Here is a 27420-nt window from a genome sequence, read left to right on the forward strand (position 1 = left end):
AGCCCGCTCGGTTACATGTCGTTCACATTGGAATGCGATGAGATGCGACCAGCCATGTGTCAAGATAGCCAGCATAAACAGTATGACTTCCGGTCATACGTTTCAAAATAAAACCCTTATACTGAAGTGGGGGGGTCTGTAGGGGGGGATGCTATCCCCTCCCTTAACTCTTTAATACACAACCGGGGTCAAAAATGACCACGCAGGGTTTACATTTGCCATATCTTTGCAAAAAAATAATTTAATTATCCAGGGTTCCAGGTATTCCTCAAGTAACTTGTTTTTGATCATCACAAATACTTACTTTCATTTTCTCTTTTTTACTTTTTGAAACATAATACTTTTTGTAACACTACCCCTACACAACTCCTATGTAATTTCATGCAGGGCTGAGTGTTTCTTTGCCATATCTTTCAAATAAATGTATTTTATCATGTAATATCACATGTATTCAATAAATATATTGTTTTTCATCACAAATCACATTTTTTATGTTTTAATTTGTTAATACTATTTTTACTAGTGCTTTTTGCCATCCTATGCAATTTTAACAGACGGACCTATTTATTGAGTTTATGTTTGCATGGGTCCTAATTTAAAGTGTCACATAAGGGGGGTGTTGGGGACTGTCAGTAATTTTGAAGAAGTTAGCCACAGATGCAGCAGACCCCAAGTGCTGTTGACAACCATAAATCCTGCTCTTCCTAAGGTAAGCTGATGTTTAAAAGGAGGAGTGGACATAATGGACCAAATGGTGCACAACTACACCTGCAAGCGCAGAAACCGGAGGTGCCCTATGGCGCTCTGCTGCAACGTGCTGGATGTTCCCACCCTCAATGCCACCACTATATTCACTCCACACCAGGCCCGTAGCCAGGGTTTGAGAAATACCGAGGTCATTTTAGTGCGGCGTGGGGGGCCCAGGGGGGGCTGTGCCCACCCGCTTAGAAAATTTTGTCCATTTTAAAGTAAAATGCTTCAATCCGGTGCACTTTAAGAGCAAAATTAAGAGGCTAGATCTATAAAGAACTACAGACATCATGTTAGATTAATATCCTCTTTACTGTGCTGTTGCTTTAAAATGATCCAAAAAATAAATGTCTCCCCATATAATATAATTTATTTTCAGAGTTGGGGGTAACGCGTTACTGTAATCACATAAGTGCAGTAATCACATTACAGTTACTAATCAAACGCTTGCATACTAGCAAGACAAGCATAGAGAGAAAAGATCTCCGTTTCAATAGCAGATCCTGTGTCCCATCAGACGGGTCATTTAACTGCACAGCAGAATCAATCATGGTGCCAATATTTCAACCTTGTATCAGTAGGCTATGTAGAACAGCACTATTAGTCGACACATAACTTATCAGATAACTAACATCATGCATATAGAACAATAAATCATTTTAACCTCCAAAACACATTGACAAACAAACATTTGACACAAAAACACAGTACCCCCAGGGCATGCTGGGAACTCCGCCCACTTTCCTCTTCCACTGGTTAAATTTCCCAGAAGGCTTTGCATAACTTTTTACACTCTGTTTTACAATTAAATCAGGCTAAAGAGTGTTAGATATAAATAATAGGCCTATGTATTTTAACACAACATGCAATTCTGGAATATCTGAATATTGGACAAAATTAAATTAAATTAAATGTAAACGTAAACCATAAGAGAAACCCACATACAGCGATGGGGTCTGTAATACCCCTTGTAAATACGTGTTCTATTGAAGTGGGCGCAGTGCGTATGTTCCATAATAGTCTGCCAGCAATCTGCCAAAAAGCGCCGTCTTCTACAACAAGTTTTTGTTGCGCGGAAGGACAAGAATGTGAAACTGCAAACGCCCTAAACCTCTCAAAGCATCTGCAGTGGAAACATGCTAACACAAAGCTGGTTGCAGAAGACCCAAGCTGAGTCGCCTGCCTCGACCCCAAGCAAGCAGCAAAAGCTTTCTTTTCACCAGGTAACATCAAAATCAGAGATGGACAGGCGTGTTGCCTCCTCCTACATGGTAGAGGAAATGTTGCCAGTTTCAACAGTAGAATGAAATCGCCATTTTTCAGAAACATATTGAGCAAAATACAGATGGCAGGGAACGGACAGCCACCATCAGACAGGAAAAGTTTTGCAACCTACCTTATTACGATAGAGATTTGTGCTAATATATGGGCATATATGTAAGGATTAATGTTGTATTGTGAACTGGCAAATTACGTGACAATGCATCTCAGGCGATGTTACGGAGTAACGCAAAAGTAATGTAACGAGTAGTGTAACAAATTACTTTCTCCAGGGAGTAATCAAGTAAAGTAAGGCATTACTTTTTTTTTAAGTAATGTGTAATGTGTAATATATTACTTTTTTGAGTAACGACCCCAACTCTGTTTATTTTTGCTTTTAGAGGTAAGTAAAGCTGAACATCGTCAGCAAAACAATGGAAAGACGTGTTATGCTTGGCCAGGATTGAACCTAGAGGCAACGTGTAAAGTAAAAAGAGAACAGGGCCCAATATCGACCCTTGAGGGACCCCTCAAGCAAGAGGGGCCACAGATAAGAGAAATTTCTCGTGGATGTTGTGCATAGCTAGAAATGATTGCAACTGGACATAAACTGGACATAAACAATCATGCTAGGGAATCCCTGGAACCCCCAGGGTTCCAGCTCAATGCTCAAAAGACAGTGGAGATGGTTGTGGAATGTGGACTACAGGAAGAACGCAGCCCCACCTTCCCCCGTCACCCTGGGTGACTGCCCAGTCAACACTGTGGAGTCCTTTCGCTACCTCGGTTAAAACAAATTGAAATATCAGAGATCACCAAGAAGGAACAACAGAGGATGTACTTTTTTTGGTGGCTGAGGAAGTTCAAGGTGCCAAAGGCAGCATTGGTACTTTTCTACACCTCCACCATCGAGTCCATCCTCACCTCCTCCATCACCGTCTGGTATGCTGCTGTTGCCCTCAAGGACATCTCCAGACTGCAGCGCATCATCCCGCTGTGCTGAAAAGGTGGTCGGATGCAGCCTGCCATGCCTTCAGGACACTGCCAGTGGAAAATCATGGCTGGCCCCTACCACCAAGGTCATAAACTCTTTAAAGCTCTCCACCTTGGCAGAAGACTGATGTGTGGCAGTACCAGAACCTCTCGTCACAGGGCCAGTTTCTACCCAACTGCCATCCGCCTCTTCAACGAGACCCGAAAGCCCCCACCAATAAGGACTTTATCACTCCCAGCTTTCTACCAGTGAAGCTGACATCCGGTTCTGGTCGGCATTCCTTTTTAGATCTTTCAAAATCAAAGTTCTACATCAAGATCAGTCTCTAGACTAGAGGCTTTTTAGGGAAATAGATAGTACCAAAATGAAACAATAAGCCACGAAAGGCCATGCTTTGAAATGCTTTTAGAAAGCAATAAATCTTTTATTTTAAATACAAAATTAAATAGTATAGGCTATAATTAAATGTTATAATCCAAGCAATATAGTTCTTATCAGAAGTTAAAGTAGCTCTGTAAGTAAGCAAATTAATATTTAAATAAAATGAGTTTGTGCTCAATTTATGTGGCAAAGTGATGCAAGCTCAAGAGGATTGGAGCATGGAGCTTGGACCATGGAGCTTGATTACAATAAAGGACAAAGAAGATTGTATCCCCACACTTCTTCATATGACTTTGGATAAGCTGAGTGCAGGTTGATTCAAGATTCAAGATTTCAAGATTCAAGATTTTTTATTGTCACTCCGTAGTACAAGTATCACGTGTGAAATTCTTGCTGTAGACTCCGTTTACAACATAGTGCAAAATAACAGGGCATATGGGTGCAGGAAAACAAGAGAAACAACAAGCAATAAGGTAGTAAAGTGATAAGACAAGTCAAAGACAGTGACATATTCACTGCACATAGGTGCAAATGGCATGTACATACTTTAAACATACTTAAACATAATTGACGTTGAGTAAGTTGAGTAAGCCCACCTACAATTTGTCGGTTTGCAGGAAGAATAAAGAAAAATTTGTTACATTTTACAAACACAAAATGTACAGTTGTTACTAGGGAACTAGTCTCGCTGGCCAGCCTCCTCTCCCTTCCGTCCGAGGAGTCTGGCACCGCAGGTCTCCATAACTGGGATAAACCCTCCCCTGCTCTACTCTGCTCTCCCATTGGAGCGACTGTTTCGGGGGCAGCCGGATGTCCACTCCCGGCTTATTACAAACTCTGTCATTAGCCGTTTTCACACACAGATCGCGCCAAATTGCAGTTCAAAAGGCCCGCAAAACCGGCAGCCTCGCCACAGAAATTGCTTTCACACACAGCCAAGCAGCACCGCCACATTCCCGTCCCGTTTTAAAACACCTTTTGTCCCAGTTGTCAGAATCCCAGTTGTACTTTCAGCAAGAACAATTATTCACAATTTTCCCTCCCTGAGTTGATGTCAATGAGAAGTCTCTGCACTACCCCGTGTGCGACAGGTGCGTAGGATATGCCAGATGAAGGTCGCTTGACCCGAAACGTTGTGTATTGTTTATTAAAAGTCTTGTCAAGTGAAGTCAATGTGCTCCTCCCTGAGTTGATACATTTCTCCTTGCTTATCAATAAAAAAAGCACATACTGTATGAGCATAACATACATTTGCGATTAGAAATGTCTTGTCTTTCTGCTCTCTCTGCTTAGCAGGATAGAGTAGACCATCGTCAGCGGCTCTCAGTCAGAACTCATTTGTTCCGGTGCCTTAGCCCACGTCGTCGTAGTCCTCGTCATCGTCATCCTCCTCCACCCCAATGTCGTCGTAGTCCTCTGTGGAGACGTCGTCCGCACTGCAGTCTGCCACTGGAGCTGAGTACTGGTACGGAGGTGGCAGAATCACCTCATCCTCCACCTTCACATAGTCAGGCAGCTCAGCCAGGTCCTCATAGCTCTGGCACTCTGGAAAACAACGTGCATGTTCAGAAATAAAGATCTTCTGCACAGTCATAATTTGTTGTTTCGTGGTTGTATTGAATCCTGAAGCCCATATTGCATATTGAAACATATTATGAGATAAGCAGACTGTCCAATTCCTAAGTGTTAAACTGATATCTCACAATATCTCACACTGATATTGGTCTTTTAAAAATGGGATGCAGTAGTATAGCAGCAGTATCCTGGGTTTCAATAGAGATAGTGTCCCATGATGGTCTATGAGGCCATTTACACCTGGCATTAACATGCATTTTCTGTGATCAGATTACAATCGGATAGTGCTTGACCACATTAACCTGATTTCATTTACACCTGGCGTTAACATGCGTTTTGGGTGATCAGATTGCATTCTGACCGGATTGATAGGACACATTGCATTTACACTTGTGTTCAATCTGGTCACAATGCGTCCCTGACCACCTCCGGAGGTGGTTTGTCCGATCACAGTACGGCCACACTTGCGCGTCATTTGACGCGTGCTGACGCTGCTGCCCATTCACTTGTGTATTGAACATGCTGCTCGATGCCTCGCGAAGCATGCTGGGATACCAGACGATGCGTAGCAGGCTTGTGAAGCAACAGTGGGCGACAGAGGGGGCGGGGTGGAATTTGACAAAGTTCAAAGCTAGCCAATTGAGCTCGTCCTAGGACCTACCCTACCCTTCCTATCCTCTTCCACTTCCTCTCTAACACCAATTTTCAAAGACGCAAAGTAAATCTAGCAGCAGCTAGCTTGGGAGCTAGCTGCTGCTTCCGGGTTTCCACACCCACCAAACGACGAGCGTCCATACTGCCAAGCGTCAGCACGCGTCAAATGACGCGCAAGTGTGGCCGTGCCGTCAGATCGCAATCCGTCCTCAATGTGTCTTGGAGGTGTTTACACCTGTACTTTCAAGTGGTCATCTGATTGCAATCTGATCACATAAATCCTTCCTTCCATCCTTGAATACCTGCTATGAAAATGTTGTGACAACTATTAATGCATTAATTGACAGATACACACAAAAAAAGGAGGAGCAGCCCTAAAAGAAGCTCTATTCCATGTTTGGTCAAGATATCCGGCAATTAATGAAAAGGCGTGACTTTGCCGTTAAAAAGTCTCCAGCATCTAGTGACCTACTTGTCAATACATTTGTATGTATAGCTTTACTCATGTGGTTTTATATTTGATTAAGTTTCTTTTTGGGTGTGTCCTTTGGGTTGTATTTTAATGTAAAAGCCGCCTGTGGACAAGTGTTGAAAATTAGCGTTCCGCTATAAACACTTAACACTATGTATCTGGTTGTTGTGCATACATGTTACATCTCCAATGCTCTGTGATGTCCATATCAAATAAATTTAACCTAACCTAACCTAAAATACCTGTTAGTGCCAAATGGCCTCAATGCTGTTTCACAGGCTTTTCCACTCCGAACACTGAATACTTGATATTGATATTTCCAATGACTCCCAAAATGACATAAGGTTTTCATGGAATTGTGCTGTCAGGGAACAGTTTGGAACCTAGCTTATATCCTGTCAATTATTATTGTACTAGTGTAGCAGACTGTTGGGTGTTGTGTTCTGTGTTGCGTCTGGATGCGAGGTGTTGTGTGTGTCCCTCGAGGGTTCCCGTAGAACAGTGTGCTGTTGATGAAGAGTGAAGCTTCCGGGGTGTGTGTGTTCTGGGGGTGAGAGAATGTAGATTGGAAGCGTGTTAATGTTACAGCCTGCCTGACTCTCTTTTTATTATTTTAGTATTCAAGTGTGAGTAATAGGCGAACCCGAATACTCGGCTACACTAGCATACAGTCTATGCCTAGCAAACACTGCAACAGGAAGTAAGCTGGAGGACATTTAGAATGTTTATGTTGTCGAGTTGAAACTGTCTACATGTATATGAGCAAAACGGTGTGTGAAGGCTACGCCTTGTGTCGGTTATTATTTTGAAAACGTCATGTCGCTTATGTTTAGGCAAATAAAACAACTTGGTTAAGATTATGGTTTGGGTTAGCTACGGTTAAAAACGGGACATGTTGATGCGAACCGGGTCTCTTGCGACGAGTAAGTTGAAAGATGAGGATGTTACCGGTGCGCCAAATCCCCCTCCTTCACCTTAACTGTACGTGTCAGCGAGCTATTTCAATATCAGACATTAAAGACCGCCCTCTACTTCCTGGTTACAGCTCCCAACTCTGGCGTATATGCACACACATGCACTTACTCACACGAACCCAAGAGGTTGCATTCGTAAACATAATTTACACATCACATTTTTCACCACCTTGAAAATCGACCAATGTTGTTGTTTTCCTTGTGAGGACGGCCTGTATTTTTGGCATGACAATTTTTACCTGATGAAGGTCTGAGTGACCGAAACGTTGTAATAAAGTTTGCCAGTAACTGGATAGTGTGTGGGAATTCTTTCTTCTGCTTTATGGCATGAACATTTTAAAATTGAAAGAGACTGAATATCACCACAAAATAATAATGTATAGAATATCAATACAACTGACAACTACAGTATCTGTAATGTTCTTCATAAACCCCATATCAATACAATTCTAATTCCACATGCCACATTATAATATTCTTTCAAAAGCTTTTGTTTTTTTATAGGGGCATTAGTTACAGGTCAGTGTTGGGGGGGGAACTTAAAGTCCATCTGTCCACAAATTATTGTACATAGTTGAAACATCTATATTTACTCTAGAAATTTGACTTTAAGACCAAAAGAGTTACATTTAGCACTATCCGATTGCAATCCGATCACCCAAAACACATTTTAATGCCAGGTGTAAATGGGGTCTTTGTTCCTAACAAATCTGAAATCCCATGTCATCTATACATCTCAATAGGATAAGATGGACTTTGGTTCAGAAAGCTTAACAAAGCCTGGAACACAGGCTTCACATGGATCTGAGTCCACTTCCTGAGGTTTTGTGAAAAAAGCTCAACCCCCAACCATTATGCAAAAATACAGATGAGTGGCCTTTACCGGAGAGAGTCTGGCAGGGCTGTGTCTAATTCTCCTGTCATCACTGCTCATATGTCATTTGGTTTCTGCTGCCAAAACTCACCACATAGGTTCTGGATTGTTATGGCAAATTGGATAAATACATTCAACTTTTGTGGTAATGGGGTGATGGTGAGTTTTTTTTTAATTCTAATGTATGATCCACTTCAAAATCTTGCCTTCTGTGAGAAACTGGGTCCTGGGAGGTAGAGGAGGCACGTCAAGGTCATTCGGGTGATAATTGCTGGTCCTGAGAAGAGTGGAGGAGAGGAGTCAGATTTAAACGCTGAAACGATGTATTTTGTCATCAGGCTCGCTGTGGAAAACCCAATGTCAAAATATCTTTACTGGTTTTTCTTCAGTATGAAACCCAGTGATCCAACTTTTATCAGTTTGTTGTTGGTCAAACTTCAAATTATATAAATATTTATATATTTACTGGGTATAATATTGATGTTGTGAGGTCCCATTGTGACGTTGCAACATTCTGCTCTCAGCTGTGGAAAAGAGAAAAGAAAGAATGCAGTTATTTTTTTTATCAAAATTGTAATGTTGATGCTGCTAGGGGGCGGCATTGACAATGAATAGGACTGACCCAGGGGTGGAACTGCATCACTGGTTTGGGAGACGACATCTTTAGTACTATTTGCTTGTTAATGTTTCATTATCTAATCCAGTGGTTCTTAAAGTGGGGCCCGGGGACCCCCAGGGGTCCTTGAGGGGTTCCAGAGGGTCCCAGCAAAAAGGAGAATAATTTATTTTCACTGTAATTAGTCCCTAAGTAACACAATGACAGAATGTATGTCTATTTTGGGGTTTCATATACTTTCTGTCATAAAACATCTAAACCCTAGGACCAAACCGTATTAAATAGGGGTCCGTGGTCTAATTTGTGTCAGTTTAGGGGTCCTTGATGTGAAAAGCTTTGAGAACTACTGATCTAATCTAATACACAACAGACCCATATAGGAATTCATACAATTATAATAGGTTCCCCCGCTTTGCAGTGAATACCTAACGCAGGAACGTTTGTGTGAAACTGGTTGTGATTTTTGTTCGGGTCGACAAATGAAGCAGCAACGTTAAACTTATGCGATTTTTTTAACCCACTTTTTTTTTATCCCCCATTAGTGCTAATTTAATTTATTTATCCTGGTTGCTGCTCCACCCTCTGTCAATCTGGGGAGAGCCGGAGCTGGCTCCATGCTTCCTCCGAGACATGGGCAGTTAGCCAGCCGCTTCTTTTCACCTGACAGGGGAAGCTTCACCGGTAGGACATAGCACGTGGGAGGATCACGCTATTCCAACGAGTTTCCCTCCCTCCGAACAGGCGCCCTGAACGACCAGAGGAGACACCACTTCAGCGACCAGGATATTGCATGTTTTGGTGAGGGGTTCCTATATGAAGGAAACCCCCAGGGAGCACGGGGAGAACATGCAAACTCCACACAGAAGCGCCCTTTCGACGACCCCACCCAAGCGGTGGGCACTCGAGGACATGCGGATGTGCACGCGCTCCTTCAGCGCTCACAGCGTCCCAGGTGGGAATGGCTTGCTGCGGCTTGCTCAGGCAGCCCAGCAGGAGGAGCGTCGGTGTTCAGGAAGTTTTCGTTGCCGGTGAACAGTACCGCTTTTGTCCATAGGCATATCAACACGAAATGAAAGTTCTTCGTAGCTGCTTTAAATCAATTCAGTACAATTACAATTGTATTTTCCTCCCTTCCCTTTCTGGCACTGAAATTGTGGTGAAGAAGTTTCTACATTTGCTCTTCAGTGAAGATACAAATTAGTAGTAAGAAGACATTGTCTGAAGTGCAATGGCATAGCTCAGATGGGTTAAAAGTGAAACCAAAAAACCTTGAAATAAAAATACAGGTACTTCTATTTTCCAGCAAACAGTAAATTCTTTACAGACTGTATTACTGTATTATATGATGTATTTAAACATGTAAAAACATATATACAAATACCAATGATCTTTTATATACTTTTTCTCATTACTGTATCACATATGTCAGCTACCTCGCATTGTTGAAAATGAAAGCAGTACTGGAGACCGGGGGCAATTGTAACACAATGACTTCTTGCCTTAAATTCAATATTAAAGTTCTGTCCTTCTCAATTAAATATCAATTATATTATTATGGTATAGTGCACATATATGTTTCTTATATCAAAGGATGACTGCTGTATTTTAAGTTTTAAGTCATCTGTGAGTTATGAGGGGAAAATGTAAAAATGTTACAATTGCCCCCGGTCTCCCCTAATAGTAGTAGTTGTATTAGTTATAATCATATTAGTGGTGGTAGTAGTATCACCATAAGAAGAAGAGAGGAGGAAAAATAAGTTAAATTGCTCTAACTAACTAGGCTAATTAACATTTTGCCAAATAATCACAAGCAGACATGCGACCTACCGTCCTTAGACAACAAACACTTGTTGACCAGGATGAAGATGAGAATGATCACCAAAGACACAACAAGCATTCCAACGAGGATGCATAGCCACAGGTGTTGGCGTAGTAGAAGTAGAAGATCACCCATGGCGTTCCAAACTTCACTGCCAAAAGATGAAAAGCAGACAGAGAATCAGATCAGGGCGATGAGATAGAAATATAATAAACAACAAGAGGACATCTGCCGCTTGGCTTTTCAGTGCATATAGCACTGTGCATTGGAAAGAAAATTATTGACTACTTCCCCTTTTTCTCAGCTGACTAAATCTCAAGGTTATTTTGGTGTGAGTAGAATCCTTCTGACGAACCACTGGGGCTTTTTCTGGTGACGATGTGTATTGTTTCATTCATTCATTTGATTTATGATCAATCCAAACAGCCAGTGACACTGACCATAACCAAAATGTGGTAGATCTGCCCCCCAAAATGATAGATTACAGCTATTAAGATCCACTTCCTATTTGTGCTTGCTGTCACAACACTACACAGGACCTGATAAGCTCAATGTAGACATGTTTTAAATAAATAACATTAGAGGTCATATCACCATCACCTTAAATTAGAGCAGATTTATGAGGAATTATGACACTTTATACTACTTTATATTAAGGTACACATATTCTATATTAACTAGTTGCTTATATTAGCATGCACATTAGTAGCATATTGGTTGTTCATTAGTCATTATAAAGCATATTTCCTCCTCATTTCCTCCTAATTACTGCTTATTGATATAAGGAAGTTGTTACATGAATTATGATCTTAATATGCTTTTTAGCCCATTTTTATCCCCCATTAGGGGGGGGAACATGCAAACTCCACACAGAAAGGCCCTTTAGATGAACCCACCCCTGCGGTGGGCACTCGAGGACATGCGGACGGGCACGCGCTCGTTCAGCGCTCACAGCGTACCAGGTGGGAATCGAACCCAGGAACTTCTGGCTGTGAGGCGACGGCACTTACCACTGCACTACCCTGGTGATCTTAATATGCTTTAATGGTACTGCCACCTTATAAGGCCCTACTGAGCAAAGCAAGATCGTAATTCATGTACAACAACTTCTTTACTTACTATCAATAAGCAGTAATTAGGAGGTTATTGAGGGGAAGCTTTTAGTTAATGGCCTAGTGGTTGTAGAATCATGCAGAATAAGGCATTAATAAGTGTTTTATAATGACTAATAATAAACAGCCAAAGTATGCATGCTAATAAGCAACTGCGGTGAATATGTGTACTTTAATATGAAGTGTTACCAAATCCCTTTGTCTGAATGTGTTGTGGCCAGGGTAAACCAGGGTGGGGAAGACATATTCCACACAAATTGCCTTTGCCTAGCAGGAAGTTGTCTTTATATTCCCTTATCTCTAAGAACAGCATGGCATAAAGGCTCTTTCTTTGTTGATCTGTTTCCCTCATATCCTCTCACTGCGTCTAGAAGTGTCTAAACGGCTTCCTGCCAACTAACAAGAGAAAGAAAGAAATGATGCTGATTCAAAGTGCCATCTTCTTGGATATTGTACTACTCCTTCACATATAGATATTGAACGAGTCGCCTTATTCTCATGCTATAAACCTGTTTTTATTTCCTGTATGTAAAGCCCTTTGTGATCTATGGATTTGAAAAGTGCTATATAAATAAAGTATAACTTACTTACTTACTCATTGAATCAAATATTTGTACAGGTTATTTTTGATTTAATCAACTCCCATAGAGACACTGTTCTAGCTTTACTTGGCCTTTACAGTAGTTGGGCTATTTCGTGTCGGCTATTTCGAACCTTTTTCTCGAAGTGTCAATGATCTCATCTCATAATGGTGTCATGAGACATATGAACTGGCTTTCCTGTGTGAATGTCCTCGATCCACCCTCACCACAATGCCCTATTAATATTCAATAGCAGACTCTATGGTGTGTATAATGCTGATATACTCTTATCTAGAAATGGGATGTTCAACGTATATTTGGTTAAGAAACGTTGATATTCTACTTATCCGTGGATTGCAGAAACGCACAGAGCCGACATTTTGGTGAGCAGGTTGAATAAAACATAATCACACTATAGACCGACATCTTTAGGATTCCATTCAAGTCAATGACCTTACATGACCTTACATCAACGTCTCTGTCGCTGTGAGAATGCATCTTACCTCTCCAGAAGATAGTCGGCAGGTTACAGCGGCCTGATGTTGTTAGTGAGTGGATGACAGGATGGGATAGAGAGACCTGTCAGAGTCATGATGAGTTTAGAGACTGCCGACAACTTCTGCTCTTAACTCATTTCCTCAACTCACTGAAGGAACTGGAAGACTGTGAAAACAAGCATACAAATATATGCATCTGTGTGGAGACTGCGTGTGTGTGTGTGTGTGTGTGTGTGTGTGTGTGTGTGTGTGTGTGTGTGTGTGTGTGTGTGTGTGTGTGTGTGTGTGTGTGTGTGTGCGTGCGTGCGTGCGTGCGTGCGTGTGTGTGTGTGTGTAAGAATGTCCAATTTGTATTTTTGCAGTACACTGTATGTCTGCATTATGCATCACTAAGTGATATGTGGCCACTGCATCTTAAAATGTTGTGTTTTCAAACTCAACTCAAAACACTTTCTTAACATAAATTTGACTGAACATAACTAAACACAAGTATACTATACTTTCTGTCCCCAAGCTGTATAAATCCTGAACTGAAAGAGATCTGGTTTTCCACATCCCTGTCTGTGACATTAAAGATGTCAAAACAAAAGTTTGAACTTATTTGTTCCTCAAATTCAGCATAGCAGATCATGTTAATGTACTGTCCAAAGCCACAACAGTGCTCATGTTTTCACTTCCTGCTGTAGGCTACTATTTAAAAAGCAAGGGGCAGTGTGTTATTAAAGGAGAATTCTGTTTTTTTTTTACAACCTAGATCTTATTTTCAGCTTGGTTTATGTTGTGCTGGTCACCCAGAACAGAAATGGCTGAAAATGATGCAATATAGAGACCACGCCACGCAACGGCCTGGAACAGAGGCCATGGGGGCATGCTGCAACGGTGCATGTAGGCCTACTTCCTATTCACCTTATCATTTGCTCATATCAGGACGCTTGCGCATAACGTCATTTTGTAATCGTTATTCCGTTTTACACCCGGAAGTAGATTACTTCTATTATCACTTGCCAAAAAGCACACAAAAAAGTTATAAAGTTTTTATATTTTTTCGGATGAGAACGTAACATATATTCCAAATATGTGACCAGTTTATCAGAATAATGCCTATTTAGAAGTTTTCACCGAGCACTGAAGAGCGCTGGCTGTGTGACTGGTCGGACTGGCGAGTATCTCTGTCAACCCCTACTGGCAGTGAGAAAACACTGTCGACGTGCTTTTGTAACTAACGCCGCACCCCGGTACAGCCATCAGCTCCTCGCAGCAGTAACGCTATGAGCATGTAACTGAAGTTGGCTGTAGAATGTTGCCAAACTTCATTCATAGTTTACAGTTTATCGATGTTTACAATGCAACCGGCCGGCTAACGCTGAACCGGAAGAACAAATACAATTGTGTCTGATACAGAAGATAAAAAGTGGGCGGGGCAACATAAGGTGAATAAAAAGCTTATTTTCTGCACCGGCTCATATCCATATTATATCATAGAGACAATGAGAAAATGAAGGCTGTATTTACCTTGCTGCAGTGTGTTTACCCTGTCTCTCTCTGCTGTCCGTCACATTGGTAGCTCTAGTTGCCCCCACTCTTCAGTTTGTAATCCATATAACCTTAGTTCGGCTCAAATAAATACGGGCGGCCATCGAATTCAATATATATAGCCTACTCTAATGCTATTGCTTGTTGTGTGTGGGCTGCATTCTGTTGCTTTATTTAAAAAAAGACCACCCTTTCTCCAATGTTAACCGAATCAAACAAGCTTTTACACCTTTATATAGAATACTGAATCTGTAAACAGAATCTGTAAACACCAAACGTAAGCACCTAGCTGGCAAGTCTGTTTATACTGTTAATACTGTTTATACGTATCTGTTAATACTATCTATATCTGTTCATATCTGTATTTATATCTGTTAAATACTATCTATTTCTGTTCAAATCTGAATCCCTTTATAATATTTTATAATCTCTTTAGATCCTTTATATTTTATTTGTTCATGTCTTGTATATTTGTTCTTATCAATGTTAATGAGCACCATCCACACCAAGACAAATTCCTAGTATGTGAAAACATACCTTGGCAAATAAAATAATTCTGATTCTGATTCTGAATACATAGGCTACTGTAAGACAGGCTATAAGCACGATACGTGCCGCGCACTCTTGGCCGTATGCCAAACTCAACTAAACAATGTTAATGATGCCTTGTTATCTGCAAGCGGTTCTCTTTGCAGTTGAGTTTGGTTTTGGTCATGGTTAGGTGTAGTGGTGCCTGGCGGAGATCTGCACTCTACTGAGTGCACTTTTCTAGTAAATAAAAAGGGTGACGATTCCGGTTTCATGATAGCCTATTTTGACCATGGTAACTGTTGTACTGTAATAAACTATGGGGCAGGCCTACTGATATACCTCCAAAATACCACATTAAGACACCAATACCTTAAGGAACACCATAGAAAAATGTATTCAATCATGTTCACTTTATGTAAGTTTCATAGATACCAGTATCGTCACTCCAGCTTTAAGAATAGAGACAGGTCCACAAGGAGTAGAAAATCTGGGGCATTTTCGGGGACAACTCCAGCCGAGGACAGGTCACCAAAAACGGGTATTGTCCCTGGCACAGTTACTTGGATTAGTAACCTGTAATCCTATAATTACTTTTTGGAAATTGTAATCCCTATTACTGGTAGCCTAGTGACAAATTAATACCCACACATTTAGTGATGTAACTCCCTGATTATGCATGCTACATGTGTGATATTGCTGGATTCAGCACAACCCTTTCCAACAAGCCCTCATCGGTGTTTCTACAACAATCCATAGCAGAGTTATTATTAAGTAGAGCAGTACATTCATAGATATTCATTTTTACATTTCCACTTATTTTTGTTCATAGGCCTATATTTCCTACGATATTCACATCCAGTTTTTTCTTTTGGGTTAAGCAACTTTCTGACTGCTAGCATGTTAAGTTTGAAAGCTCTCGTAGTTTATTATTAATCTAACGTTACAGAGTTTATAGGTCTCAACTCCCATACGGCCATGCTATATTTTGATTATTTTTTAGTTCAAGATTCAAGATTTTTATTGTCACTCCGTTGTACAAGTACACGTGTGAAATGTTTATGCTGTGGTGCAGTAAGTAAATAGTGCAAAATCACAGCAACCAACAAATAGGGCACAAAATCACAGCAAGCAACAAATAGACAATAAGGCAACAGTAAAATAGGGCAACAATGTAACAGTGTATGTGAAGGGCAATTAAGGCAACAGTAAAATAGGGCAACAATGTAACTGTGTATGTGAAGGGCAAATAAAACAACAACAGTAAAATAGGAGAGGTAATAAAGTAGAAGGGATAAAGTATTAAAATAGAATAAGATAGAATAGATATGAAAAATGTTCACAGTGTCCAAGAGTGTCCACTTGTCAGTGGAAGTGTGCAAATGACAATAACACAGGTTTATTGCACTATTGTGTGTGTGTGTGTGTGTGTGTGTGTGTGTGTGTGTGTGTGTTTGTTTGTTATCTGTTGATGAGTCTCGTGGCCTGCGGAAAGAAACTATTCCGCAGACGGTTTGTGCGTGCCTTCAGGACCCTGTATCTTCTCCCTGAGGGCATCAGGGAGAACAGGCTGTCGTTCGGGTGGGTCGTGTCCTTGATGATCTTCCGGGACTTCCTGAGGCACCGCTGAGTGTACAGAACCTGCAGTTTTGGTAGCTCACATCCTGTCACGTGCTGGACCATGCGCCTCACCCTTCTCAGGTCCTGGTGGATGTTGACTCCCAGGTAGGCCTACTTGAAGCTGTTCACCCTTTCCACCACTGTGCTGTTGATGGTGACTGGGGGGTGAGTCTCCCTCCCCTTCCTGTAATCCACAATGACCTCCTTGGTCTTAGAGACGTTCAGGGAGAGGTGGTTGTCCTGGCACCACTGTTCCAGTGCATCTACCTCTTTCCTGTAGGCCTCATCGCCATTGGAGATCAGCCCCACAACTACTGTGTCATCTGCAAACTTCACAATGGTGTTTGAAGTCTGTGGGTGTCTTACAAGAAGGGGCTGGAGACACAACCCTGAGGCGCTCCTATGCTGATGGTCAGTGGGGAGGAGGTGAGGTTGTCCACTGGTTATGTGTTTTACATGTCATGTTAATGTAAATGTTTCATCTATGCTGACAGGAATTCCACAATTCTAGCTTGGTGGCAAAAATAGAGAAGTTCAAATTGAATCTGAAACTTGATACTGAAAAAGCATTTGTGTTTGTCACGGGGACTTTTTATTTCTCAACTTCAGACCGGAATCAACAAAGCTAGGTAGATTTAGCACGACTAAGACCGGAAGTAAATATCTCCTTCAAAACATCAAGGCAAAATTTGTCACCGATTAAAAATAACGGCATGACTATATGATGTGAATGTGCTCTTCAAAACAAACAAATGAATAAAGTCAATAAAGTTTGATCCTTATTCTTTATTTTCAGATTGGTACTTTACCAACATGTTACTGGACGTTCATCCATATAGGTTTTACTTTGAAAATTGTAACCGGAAGTTTTATTTTTACTCTGGCTACTTTGACACTGGTTGTGATGTTAGCCTGTTTTCTTTGACACTCTTCGCTCGTATCCCCCTGCCTTGGTCATCATCATTGCCATCAACTCCATAAGGAAACCATGGCCGAGCAGGCCTCGGGACCACCCCGGTCGTCCCAACATGACGGTATGTCTTGTGTTTTTGGAGTTTTGATGTTGGAGTGATGAGGCCAGCCATGGGCCCCTGTCTGTCTGCATCCTTCACAACATGAGCTAGCATCATCAGGGCGACGTGTCACTGGCTGTCACTGGCCAATATTCTACATTTTACACTCCACATAACAGGGCATAACGCTATTTGCTCAACTGGCTTTCGATAGTTTTATTGTTGTTGCGTACTAATATAAGCTAACGTTTTTGTGTTAACTATCACTTGTATTAGCTAGCTGGTTAGCTCGTATAGTGCAAGCTAGGCTGACTAGTGTAATCTAACTAAAGGTCGGCACTGGCGTCAGATTCAGCTGATCGCTCGGGCCTTGTCAGCCACTAACCGATCATAATGGACGTCGTTATCATGAACAATCACGAGCCACTACTATGTCCCAACACTCTGTGCAGTTACCCTGTGTGCTGTCTATGGCCTGCAGACTCGGGGGTGGGACCATAATAAAGAGGTTGATCTTCTAGGAGGTTTTTCCCAGTGGTTCTCAAACTGGTGTCCGCGGACCACCGGCCCTTACCTGTACCTAAACTGTCCGATTGGATCCCCCCCTCCCCGTTTTATTATTGTAAAGGGGGGATCAAGATCAAGCACGAATAGCCAGAAAACCATTTGGAAGCCATTATGTAAAAGGTCCTTTCAGGACCAATGCTCCCTCTAGTTTGCTGACCTAAGACTAATAATTTATCACATTGACCAGATCATATCTTGTCTGTGATCACTCCACTTTGTCTCCACATATGGATGGTGGATTGATTGTTGGTTTGGAAGTTTTGAAAGCAAATGATGTTAGATGCAGGGATGTCTATCGTGGTTTAATGAGGAATGGTTTAACATCCAACATCCAAGAATGGACTCAATTAAAACTTGGTGAAACAGTGAGAGCTGCCGAGGACAGAGAGAGATGGAGAGAGCTTGTCGACAGATCGTCTGTGGTGCCCCAACGACCCTCCGGGGTTATTATGGGATAGGTGAAGGTGTGAAATGAGACCAAATAAATGCATTTAGGAGGAGTTGGCTCTCGTTTTCCTCTCATCAGTAAAACAAACCGATATTTAAGATTTTAAATAAATAAAAAACTATGGAAGAAATTCTGCAAATATGTATTTGGCCAGCCAAATACAATCTCCTGGCTATGACACATACTTGGCGAATGACTGATCTATCCTATGTCATATGTCCCCCCCCCCCCCACACACACACTCTCTCTCTCTCTCTCTCTTGTAGCCACTGGTCTTATGTCATGTGAAGAGCATAAACTGTCCTGACCTCTGACTTGTTTTTTTAACTCACTGTTCCTGCTTGCACACACAAAGACTGGAGGTTGTCCTTGGCTCAGGAGAGGAGGTGTAGCTGTAGCAGACTGTAATGTAGGATATGGGAGATGCTTTTGGTTATTGATCGATATGGATTGATTGGTTGTGACTTGTGAGATGTTGCTGTGGGAAGAACATTGTCTGGCATTTTGTTTCTTCTAATGGTCTTTATCCCATTCAAGGGTGAATTAATGATGATTGATTGATTGGCACCATTTAAGGTGCCCATCCCATATGGGCTTACAAGACGACACTATATAACTGGGTTTTTCAAAGTGTGGGAGAGTGAGCCTCCCATCAGAGAACATATAGGCCCAATCCCAAACCACTCCCTACTCACTACCACTTCACTACCGAGTGCCACTCCAAATGGAGTTCCACTCGCAGCTGTAGAGGGCACTGCTGATTAAGGGGAGAGGCATAAAAGAGAAGCCAAACAAGTGAGACGCCCTCGCTACCTTACCGGAAACAGGAAGGAGCCGTCACCATGGAGATGGACAGACGCGTTGCCTGTGTCATGCTGTTCCACAATAGACGTGATTTCAACGGGGCGTCTATGATTTAGCTCTCATATAGCCGGCTAATGTATAGACCTATTTTAGACCAAGCAGTAAATACATTATTAAAATGAATAATTAGCAGTAAATACAAAAATATACACTAGAGAAGTCCTCCACGTTAGCATAAAAGGTAATTTATCTGAGCACAAGATTTTAACGTTATGTCTATGCTTAGCTCTCATTTAGCCCACGATAATGTTGTCTATGCATAGACATGTTTTAGACTACACACAAAATGTATATATTTTTTAATTAATAACCATCCACAAATATGAAAAAGACACACATGGGCTACAAAATAAAGCTTCTAAGTCCTTTTCGCTGAGCGTTATTGCGGTGTTTATTTTTTCGATTTTTCAGAAATTCGCTTCCGATGCGTCGGAACACATCTGTGGATTTGACAGGTGGGTCAAAACTCGCATCGCAATTTCGTGCCGTATATTCGCATCGCTCTCTTGACTGTGTTTATTAGGTCTATGCTTAGCTCTCATTTAGCCACTTTGTCTTGAATACAGTAGCCTATACCCTCTCAATTGTGGACTAATAACTCGACATATTCCATGATTTAGTTCGAGATGTAAAGTCACTGTGAGGGAAATAAAGGTACGTGTTTGATCTAAAATACTTGGAAGAAGTAGACGGAACTAACTTACACTTGAAAGATGTTTCCTCCGGACGTGGTTTCTGCAGCAACCGTCGGCGAGGCTGCACCAGTGCAGACTCGCTGTTTAAGGGTTTGACAAGCCGCCTGCACTCAGTAGGAATTGGTTTGGGACGGCCCTTAATATGGCGGACCTCCGCGTGAACGCGCAAACGGAGGGGTAGTGGATAGGGTTAGGGGATAGGGGCTGGTTTGGGATTGGGCCACAGACAGCTGCGCCCCCCCCCTCCTTCCCCCCAAGTACTATTGCCATTATTGCCAGGGCGGCTGTAGCTCAGGAGGTAGAGCGGATCGTCCACTAATCGCTTTGGATAAAAGAGGTCGGTGGTTCGATTCCCGCCTCCTCCAGTCTGCATGTCGACGTGTCCTTGGGCAAGATACTGAACCCCAAATTGCTCCTGATGGTGTGCCAGCACCCTGCGTGGCAGCCTGCCGCCATCGGTGTATGAATGGGTGAATGTACCTACTGACTGTAAAGCGCTTTGGATAAAAGCGCTATATAAATGCAGGCCATTTACCATTTACTATTATTATTGTATGTTCCACTCGGGCATAAAAACAAGTTCCAAAAATGTTGTAAACATCATTATCCTATATTGTTTCAGATTTTAAAACATCTTCATCCTTCTTTTCAAATATCTACTTTTAAACATTTTAAACATCTTTATCCACTCTGAAGGACTTTTAATCTTTTTTTTTTGAACGCATATTTATTATAACTAGTGAGCTACCTGTCCCGTGCAGTGTATTGACTATTGAGTGTTGCGTTCTCTGCACTTTCAACCTGTATGCACTGTGTGCTGCAGGCTGGCCAGCGTGGACGCCAGACAGACAGTTCCCCAGCCCCATAAATGTCATAAAATTCGTCGGAAATAGCTCCCCAACAGATACAAAAACATGAGCATATACTGTATGTGTTTGATGTACATACAAAGAACTGCCGCGATCGGATTTGTGAAACATGCATTTAAAAAAAATCACGATTTCCTTCTCCCTGGAAGTGCAGGTTTCTCTTCTGACAGCTCACCTCACCTCACTGGCTCACTCGCCTCAACAGGCAGCCAGACTGCGGGAGCTCAGCCCCCGGCTGATTCGCGCAGTGGAGGCTGCGCAGCCATTGTGCAGCATGGCCAAGTTGCACATTTTCTCTCGATCTTAATTTTGTCTCACGCTGCCCTACACTTTGAAACCGCTACTATATAATAATAAAAATCACAGCCAGTGTACAAAACTGCTAAATGTGGTGAACTCTTTTAGCCTCAGCAAGTGGGACGCCGGTCAGAGTGAAGAGGACCAGAGGAACGTTTCAAGGGTGCTCAAATCCCTTGTTGTGGTTGATGTTAACACTTTGAGTGCCACGGCCCTTGGGCAAAAGGTTGCTTGCTGTGCCACATAGGCCGCAATGCATTGTAATATAGCCATATCATTTTTTGTGTTCCTCTTATATGGACAACCAATAGCCTCAATGAAACTTTGAACCCTTCTGTTTCATTTAAAAAAAAAAGTGTGTTTATAAACCGTTCCATTTTGGAAATACACCCCTCTGAAAAAGAGTGTTTTCGACCGAAAAAAGCAGGGTGAAATTAGTTTCTGAGATAATCACATCTTTATGTTAGAAAGGGCGACAGAATGAATTCTGCTTTGAGTTGAACAAAATGCTATAGCTAAAATGAAAGGTTAGAATGTCTAGTTTACCTGCGGGAAAAGTATGTCAAAAGAATGTGTTGTTTTTTTTCTACAAATTTTAGTTTACAGCTTGGTCTAACATCAAAATGTTCACTTTCATGGGGTCATGCTGGATAATGAAGTCCATATTTCCACAAAGAAAGAAGATATCAACTTTTATTTTTTATTTTTATGAAACTACACATTGAAAGCTTTCATTTGATGTGTAACATAATAACAATATTCAAAACACAACATGTCCTGCACTGTTTTATCTTCTTCACATGGACCTTCAAAATATTTGGAAATCAAGACAACTTTATGTAAACATAGGCCAAATAATGAATTCTCCTTTGAGTTGAACAAAATGCTATAGCTGGAATGAAAGGTTAGAATGTCTAGTTTACCTGCGGGAAAAAGTATGTGAAAAGAATGTTTTGTTTATTTTCTACAAATATCTGTATACATCTTGGTCTAACATCAAAATGCTCACTTTCATGAGGTCATGCTGGATATTGAAGTCTCTATTTACATAGGGAAACAATATATCACCTTTATTTTTTATTTTTATGAAACTACACATTGAAAGCTTTCATTTGATGTGTAACATAATAACAATATTCAAAACACAACATCTCCTGCACTGTTTTATCTTCTGCACATGGACCTTCAAAATCGTTGGAAATCAAGGCAACTTTATGTAAACATATGCCAAATAATGAATTCTCCTTTGAGTTGAACAAAATGCTATAGCTGAAATGAAAGTTAGAATGTCTAGTTTACCTGCGGGAAAAAGTATGTGAAAAGACGACAGCCCACCGGACTATAAACAATAGACCTCATCTACTTTTTTTTTTTTTTTTTTTTTTTTTTTTTGGGGTTGGGGGGGTGAGGTGGGGGAGGGAGTGGGGAGAGGATGAAACTGTCACTGGGAATGATACTCGAAGTAGCAGGGGTACAGGCAGAGAGGGAGGTAGTCACATTTGGGGCAAACGTATTTTGTCTCTTTTCTGAGTCCTTTCGCTGCGCAGTGCGCACATCGCCTGTAGGCCTTGTCCTTCGTGGGTGGCACCTCGACTGGCTGTGGGACATGTCCTTCAAAGTCCACAGTCGCGGAAGCGGAAGCGGAAGCGGACCGTTTCCGCGGGTGGATGGGCGTTGCTTGGCGAGGAGGAGGTTGGTCACCTGCCGCCGGAGGAGGAGGGGGGGGGGGGACAGATGCCTCCGTCCAGGACTTGATCACCGACAGGGTGAAGTCTTTGAGCGTTTTGCAGCTGGCCGTTGGGTTGCGGTTTCTGTATACGATGAAGGCATTGCTGATCGCCATCTCCATCAGGTACGCCACGAATTTGGAGCTCCATTTCGCCGTCTTCCTGATGAATGGGTAATAGCTGATCTTCTGATCTAGCCGATCTACACCATTCATGTACTGGTTGTAGGCCACGACGCATGCTGGTTTTTGTTGGGGGACTCTCTCACTTTGGCCTTTCTGTCTCACCTCTACGGTCTTCATGTCATCCGTGTGGAAGGTGGTGATCATCCTCACGATCCGCTTGTCTCGCCACGCCAGGACCATCACTGCGTCATTGTGGAGAGCGCGTCGTTCACCGACTGCCAGATCCGACATGCTGACCTGCCGGATTGACGGTGGTTCTCCCCTGTTCACACGGAGTGTGCCGGCTGAGTCTATGTGGAGGCTGAGGAGAAGTCGACACATGGACTCACTGTTGTAGAAGTTGTCCATGTAGAGGCGGTGGCCAAAACCCTCAAGGCCGTCGACCAGGAAGCGCACGGTGTCCTGCAGTGTGTTGCTTGTTCCACAGTAGGGCTTCATGGAGTAGCAATAGCCGTTTTCAGAATCGCAGAGTATGTAGCTCTTGATCCCGTACTTGACTGGTTTTGCAGGGTTATACACTTTGAACCGCAGTCTCCCGCGCCAGAGAAGCATCCCTTCGTCCACACTGATGTTCTGTGAGGGCCGGTACATCTCCCTGAATTTGCAGAGCAGCAGGTCCAGGACGAGACGCACTTTGTGCAGCGGGTCGCTGCCATCGACCTCCCGGTTGTCACTGAAATGAATAAAGCGCCAGATTATCTGGTACCTGTTCCGTGGCATTGTTCTTCTGAAGTAGGGCGTTTCAAGTGCAAGTTCAACAGACCAGTATTCCGCGATGCTGGGTTTCTTTATGAGGCCGGTGAGGAAGAGCAAACCCAAAAACCGCTTCAGCTCTACCACCGTCAGCGGAACCCAGGCATTTGCCCTGGAGAAGGGGAGACGCAGCTGATGGAGGACAGCAATGCACTGTTGTGCATAAGTGTTTGTCTGCTCAACAATGAGCTGCAGCAGCTCCTCGCAGAGGTAGAGCTCCACGAAGTCGACAGGCTGGTCGGACTGGATGGATGCTGCCGCGTTGCTAGGACCTGCCACTCCCGTGAACGGCAAGCTCTTGGGGCTCCAGTCACCCGTTTCCCGCCAGCTTGGCGGGTCCTCCTGATGGCGAGTCTTGCCAGCTGAATAAAAATAAAATAAAATAAAAATAATATGAAATAAAAGGTTTTTCTTCAGACAATTGTGATATGTAAACAAGCTGTCTTTTTGACAAAATCCAATAATTAGAAGCCTTGTGTTGACAAAAATAAACTGAATAAAAAAGGTTCCCACCTCTTTTGCGCCCAACTGCACTTGAAGAAGGTGGTGGTGGTGGTGGTGGATCCTCCGACTCTTCTGTCGTAAAAGTGAATTTATAAAAATATGAAATTGAAATTTCTTGAAGGAAAAAAGTTTATGTTTTCATTCACTATCAGATTGAATTGGAATTCTAAAATGGCCTTGATCTCACCTTCATCACTGGACTGCAAACGTGCAATACGTGGGAAGCTGGAGGAAGCCCCTTGGTTTTCGTCATCCTCACTGTCCTCCAACTCTGAAATTGTATATTTTACATGGTATTAGAATAGGCTAAATAATTCAGGATTGTTATTCTTACCAAGCTTTTATTTACGAAAATAAATGGCTGAATAATAAAAGGTGTGTGTGCGTGTGTGTGTTTATTTTTTTTACATTTGTACCTCTACTTTTCAAGAAGCCAGTCTGCCAAGATCTACCAGTCCAGTTTCAACATTGCAAATGCACACACGCATACTACACAGACACAGTTTCCAGCCTGCATAGTAAAGTCGCCACAACACACTCCCTCTTTGTTTGTTTGTCTGTCTGTCTCTCTCTCTCTCTCTCTCTCCCGATCTACTGGTTGGGCATCACTGCTATATACTGTAAGTCACTTTTAGTAGGCTACTTTTTGCTCTCCTATGAAGATGATGATGATACATTGTTCTGTTTGTCCTGAAATGTAGATTTAGCTGTATACCTGACACATGAATTTCCTGCAAAGGATCAATAATAACGTATATATATCTAGGTTCTTACCTCTAGAAGACGACGCCACGGGCAACTCAGGAGTCTCCTCCTCCTCATCTGTATCCAAAGTGAGAGTTTATAAAAATATGATATATATGATTGAAGGAAAAAAGTGTTTTCAATATCAGATGATCGTACATCGATCTCACCATCGCTGGAGTCCAAAAAGGCACCACTCTGTGCAGGCGGTTGCCAGTCTGAATCCCTAGTATCGTCATGTTCAGAGGAAGAGACCGGCTCGTCGGAGTCCGTCTCCGGGAGACCTCTCGACTCAACAGCGCGGTCCAGGGCCTGCTGTAATGTGAGCTGCCCGGCAGCAGGCTGGGGACGCTTGCGCCTAGGCATCCCTACAGCTAAGCTAGCTCTAAACTAGCCAACTAAACACACACACACACACACACACACACACACACACACACAACACACAGAGAGACAGACACAGACAGACAGAGACGCACAAACACGTATTTTTTTTTTTTTTTTTTTTTTTTTTTACACACACTACACTAACTAATAACTATACGCTAACGCTACTACTGCTGCCTGCTAAACTAATCGACCTAACGCTATCACAAACACTCACACACACACGCGGCCCTCACACACACACCTCAAACACCCAATCACTCACCTCAAATACACCAAACGCTCAACACTCACCACAATCTCACAAACTAATCTATCTGATGCTATCAATCTATCTATCTATCTATCTATCTATCTATCTATCTACCTATCTGATCTAAATATACCGCTAATAACTATCTAATGCTCAATGCTAATTCTCAATGCTAATTCTCAATGCTATCTATCGTATGCTACCATCTGCTATCACCAAGGGACTGAAGCGATTTCCCAAACTCAGTCAAGACAAAGGAGTCGGGGGGGGCGGCGCGCTTTGATCGCGTCGATTTTTTAAGGTGGCGCCGTGAGATCCATTGAAGGAAATTATGTTGACAGGCTGCGTACGACCTTAAGCTGCACAAATATGGAAAAATATGATTTTGGATTTATTGACGCCATTTGGCGTCGCTGGCACTCTACGGTAAATTTCTCTTGACGCCATATGGCGTCGCTGGCACTGAATGTGTTAACAGGCAGTATAAAGCAGCAGATGATCTATTCATGACAGATTTGTGTCTAAAACAAACAAATAAGGACAAAGGATTTAGATTAAACAAAGGGAAACGGCAGCTTTAACTAAACAAATTGAATCACTGTCTGCATGCGGCTCGGCATACGCACACGCACACACACACACACACACACACACACCACAGCATTGAGTGAGAGAGGGGGAAACGGAGCTCACCTGCGAATACGAGGCAGGATGACAGCAGATTAAGAGCAATGCCTCTTCGCATTTAAAATAACTTTGCGCCATGAGTTCCACTCTATATCTGTCTGTCTCTCTACCCGCATGTTTGTTTAGTGTGCGTGTGTGTTGTAAAGGGGTTGCATTTGCGTTTGGGTCATTTTCATCGCCGTTCATTCTAACGAGCAGAGCGTGTGTTTAGGCTATTTTTTCCCCCCAACTATCGTCAACTATCCGTCCCCAAATTAATTTCCATCGTCCCTGACGCTATTTTTAACATCCCCGGGATGACGGGAGGTCCTGTTGAGCCCTGGTTAAGTGTGTGTGTGTGTGTGTGTGTGTGTGTGTGTGTATGTGTGTGTCAAACTAATCCCCCCTCAGTGTTGTTGTCCTCCATGCTGCTGTGCTGCTGCACTTTGTGAAGTGAAAAGGGGGAGGACAACTTTGGAAGCATCTTTCAGACATAGAAATGCAACTAATAGAATGTGCACTGCATGCAGTGCGATTCTAACGATCTGTCTGGAAAGGCAGATCGGGCTAAACCACAATGCGATTGCTCTGGCCAGCGCTGCTCACCCACGCTTATGTCACCTGCCCCAGCCCTACTCCATGCACCTCTTGATGCTTGTTACACCTCTTCCTCTCATGGAACCATATTATGACATCATATGAAATATAGTCAAGTAAGCTCAACCTCTCACTCAAGAACTTTTACTTTCAATTATTCTAATAAATCCTTCTATAAGCATCAAGAAGCTCCTTTTTTTCTAATTACTTTCAATTATTCTACATCACCCACTGAACGCACAAAAATCTGAGCAGCAAGATAATGTAGTGTTCAATGTTTTTGCTTCACGCTCTCGCTCTGAATGGATGAACTGACGCAATGATCACGTCGATGTGAAATTACTGACTTTTTCCCCCCTTCTGGCATATCGAATGAACAGTTTAAGAACCAATGCCCTGATTTCTTCTACATCACCCAGGGGTTCTCCAGCAGCGAGTGGCAGCTCTGGAGCAGGAAAGGGCCGAGTTCATCAGACTCAAGCAGCAACTGGAGGCCGAGTTCAACCAGAAGCGAGCCAAGTTCAAAGAGCTCTATCTGTCCAAGGAACGTAAGTGTTCCATCGTCCCCCTGTCATGATGTCAGTGACATTGTCAATGATGTCACATAATGC

The 27420-nt window shown here is 42.5% G+C and overlaps 1 protein-coding gene across 2 annotated transcripts in view; it reads left to right on the plus strand.

The window, feature by feature from the left end:
• The first annotated feature begins 17165 nt into the window (after positions 1–17165).
• The window catches only part of rabep1 (rabaptin, RAB GTPase binding effector protein 1), an 89703-nt gene continuing 79448 nt past the window's right edge, over positions 17166–27420 (plus strand). The window contains exons 1-2 of one of the 2 annotated variants that reach the window (XM_083645588.1): positions 17166–17274; positions 27229–27357. In XM_083645588.1, coding sequence (XP_083501714.1) covers positions 17229–17274; positions 27229–27357 — 175 coding nt within the window. In that variant the 5' untranslated portion in view covers positions 17166–17228. The remainder of the gene's footprint in view (positions 17275–27228; positions 27358–27420) is intronic. The other variant, XM_083645589.1, reaches the window with a different exon arrangement.

This window comes from Poromitra crassiceps, assembly GCF_964638095.1.
Source record: "Poromitra crassiceps genome assembly, chromosome: 1".
Taxonomy (NCBI): domain Eukaryota; kingdom Metazoa; phylum Chordata; class Actinopteri; order Beryciformes; family Melamphaidae; genus Poromitra; species Poromitra crassiceps.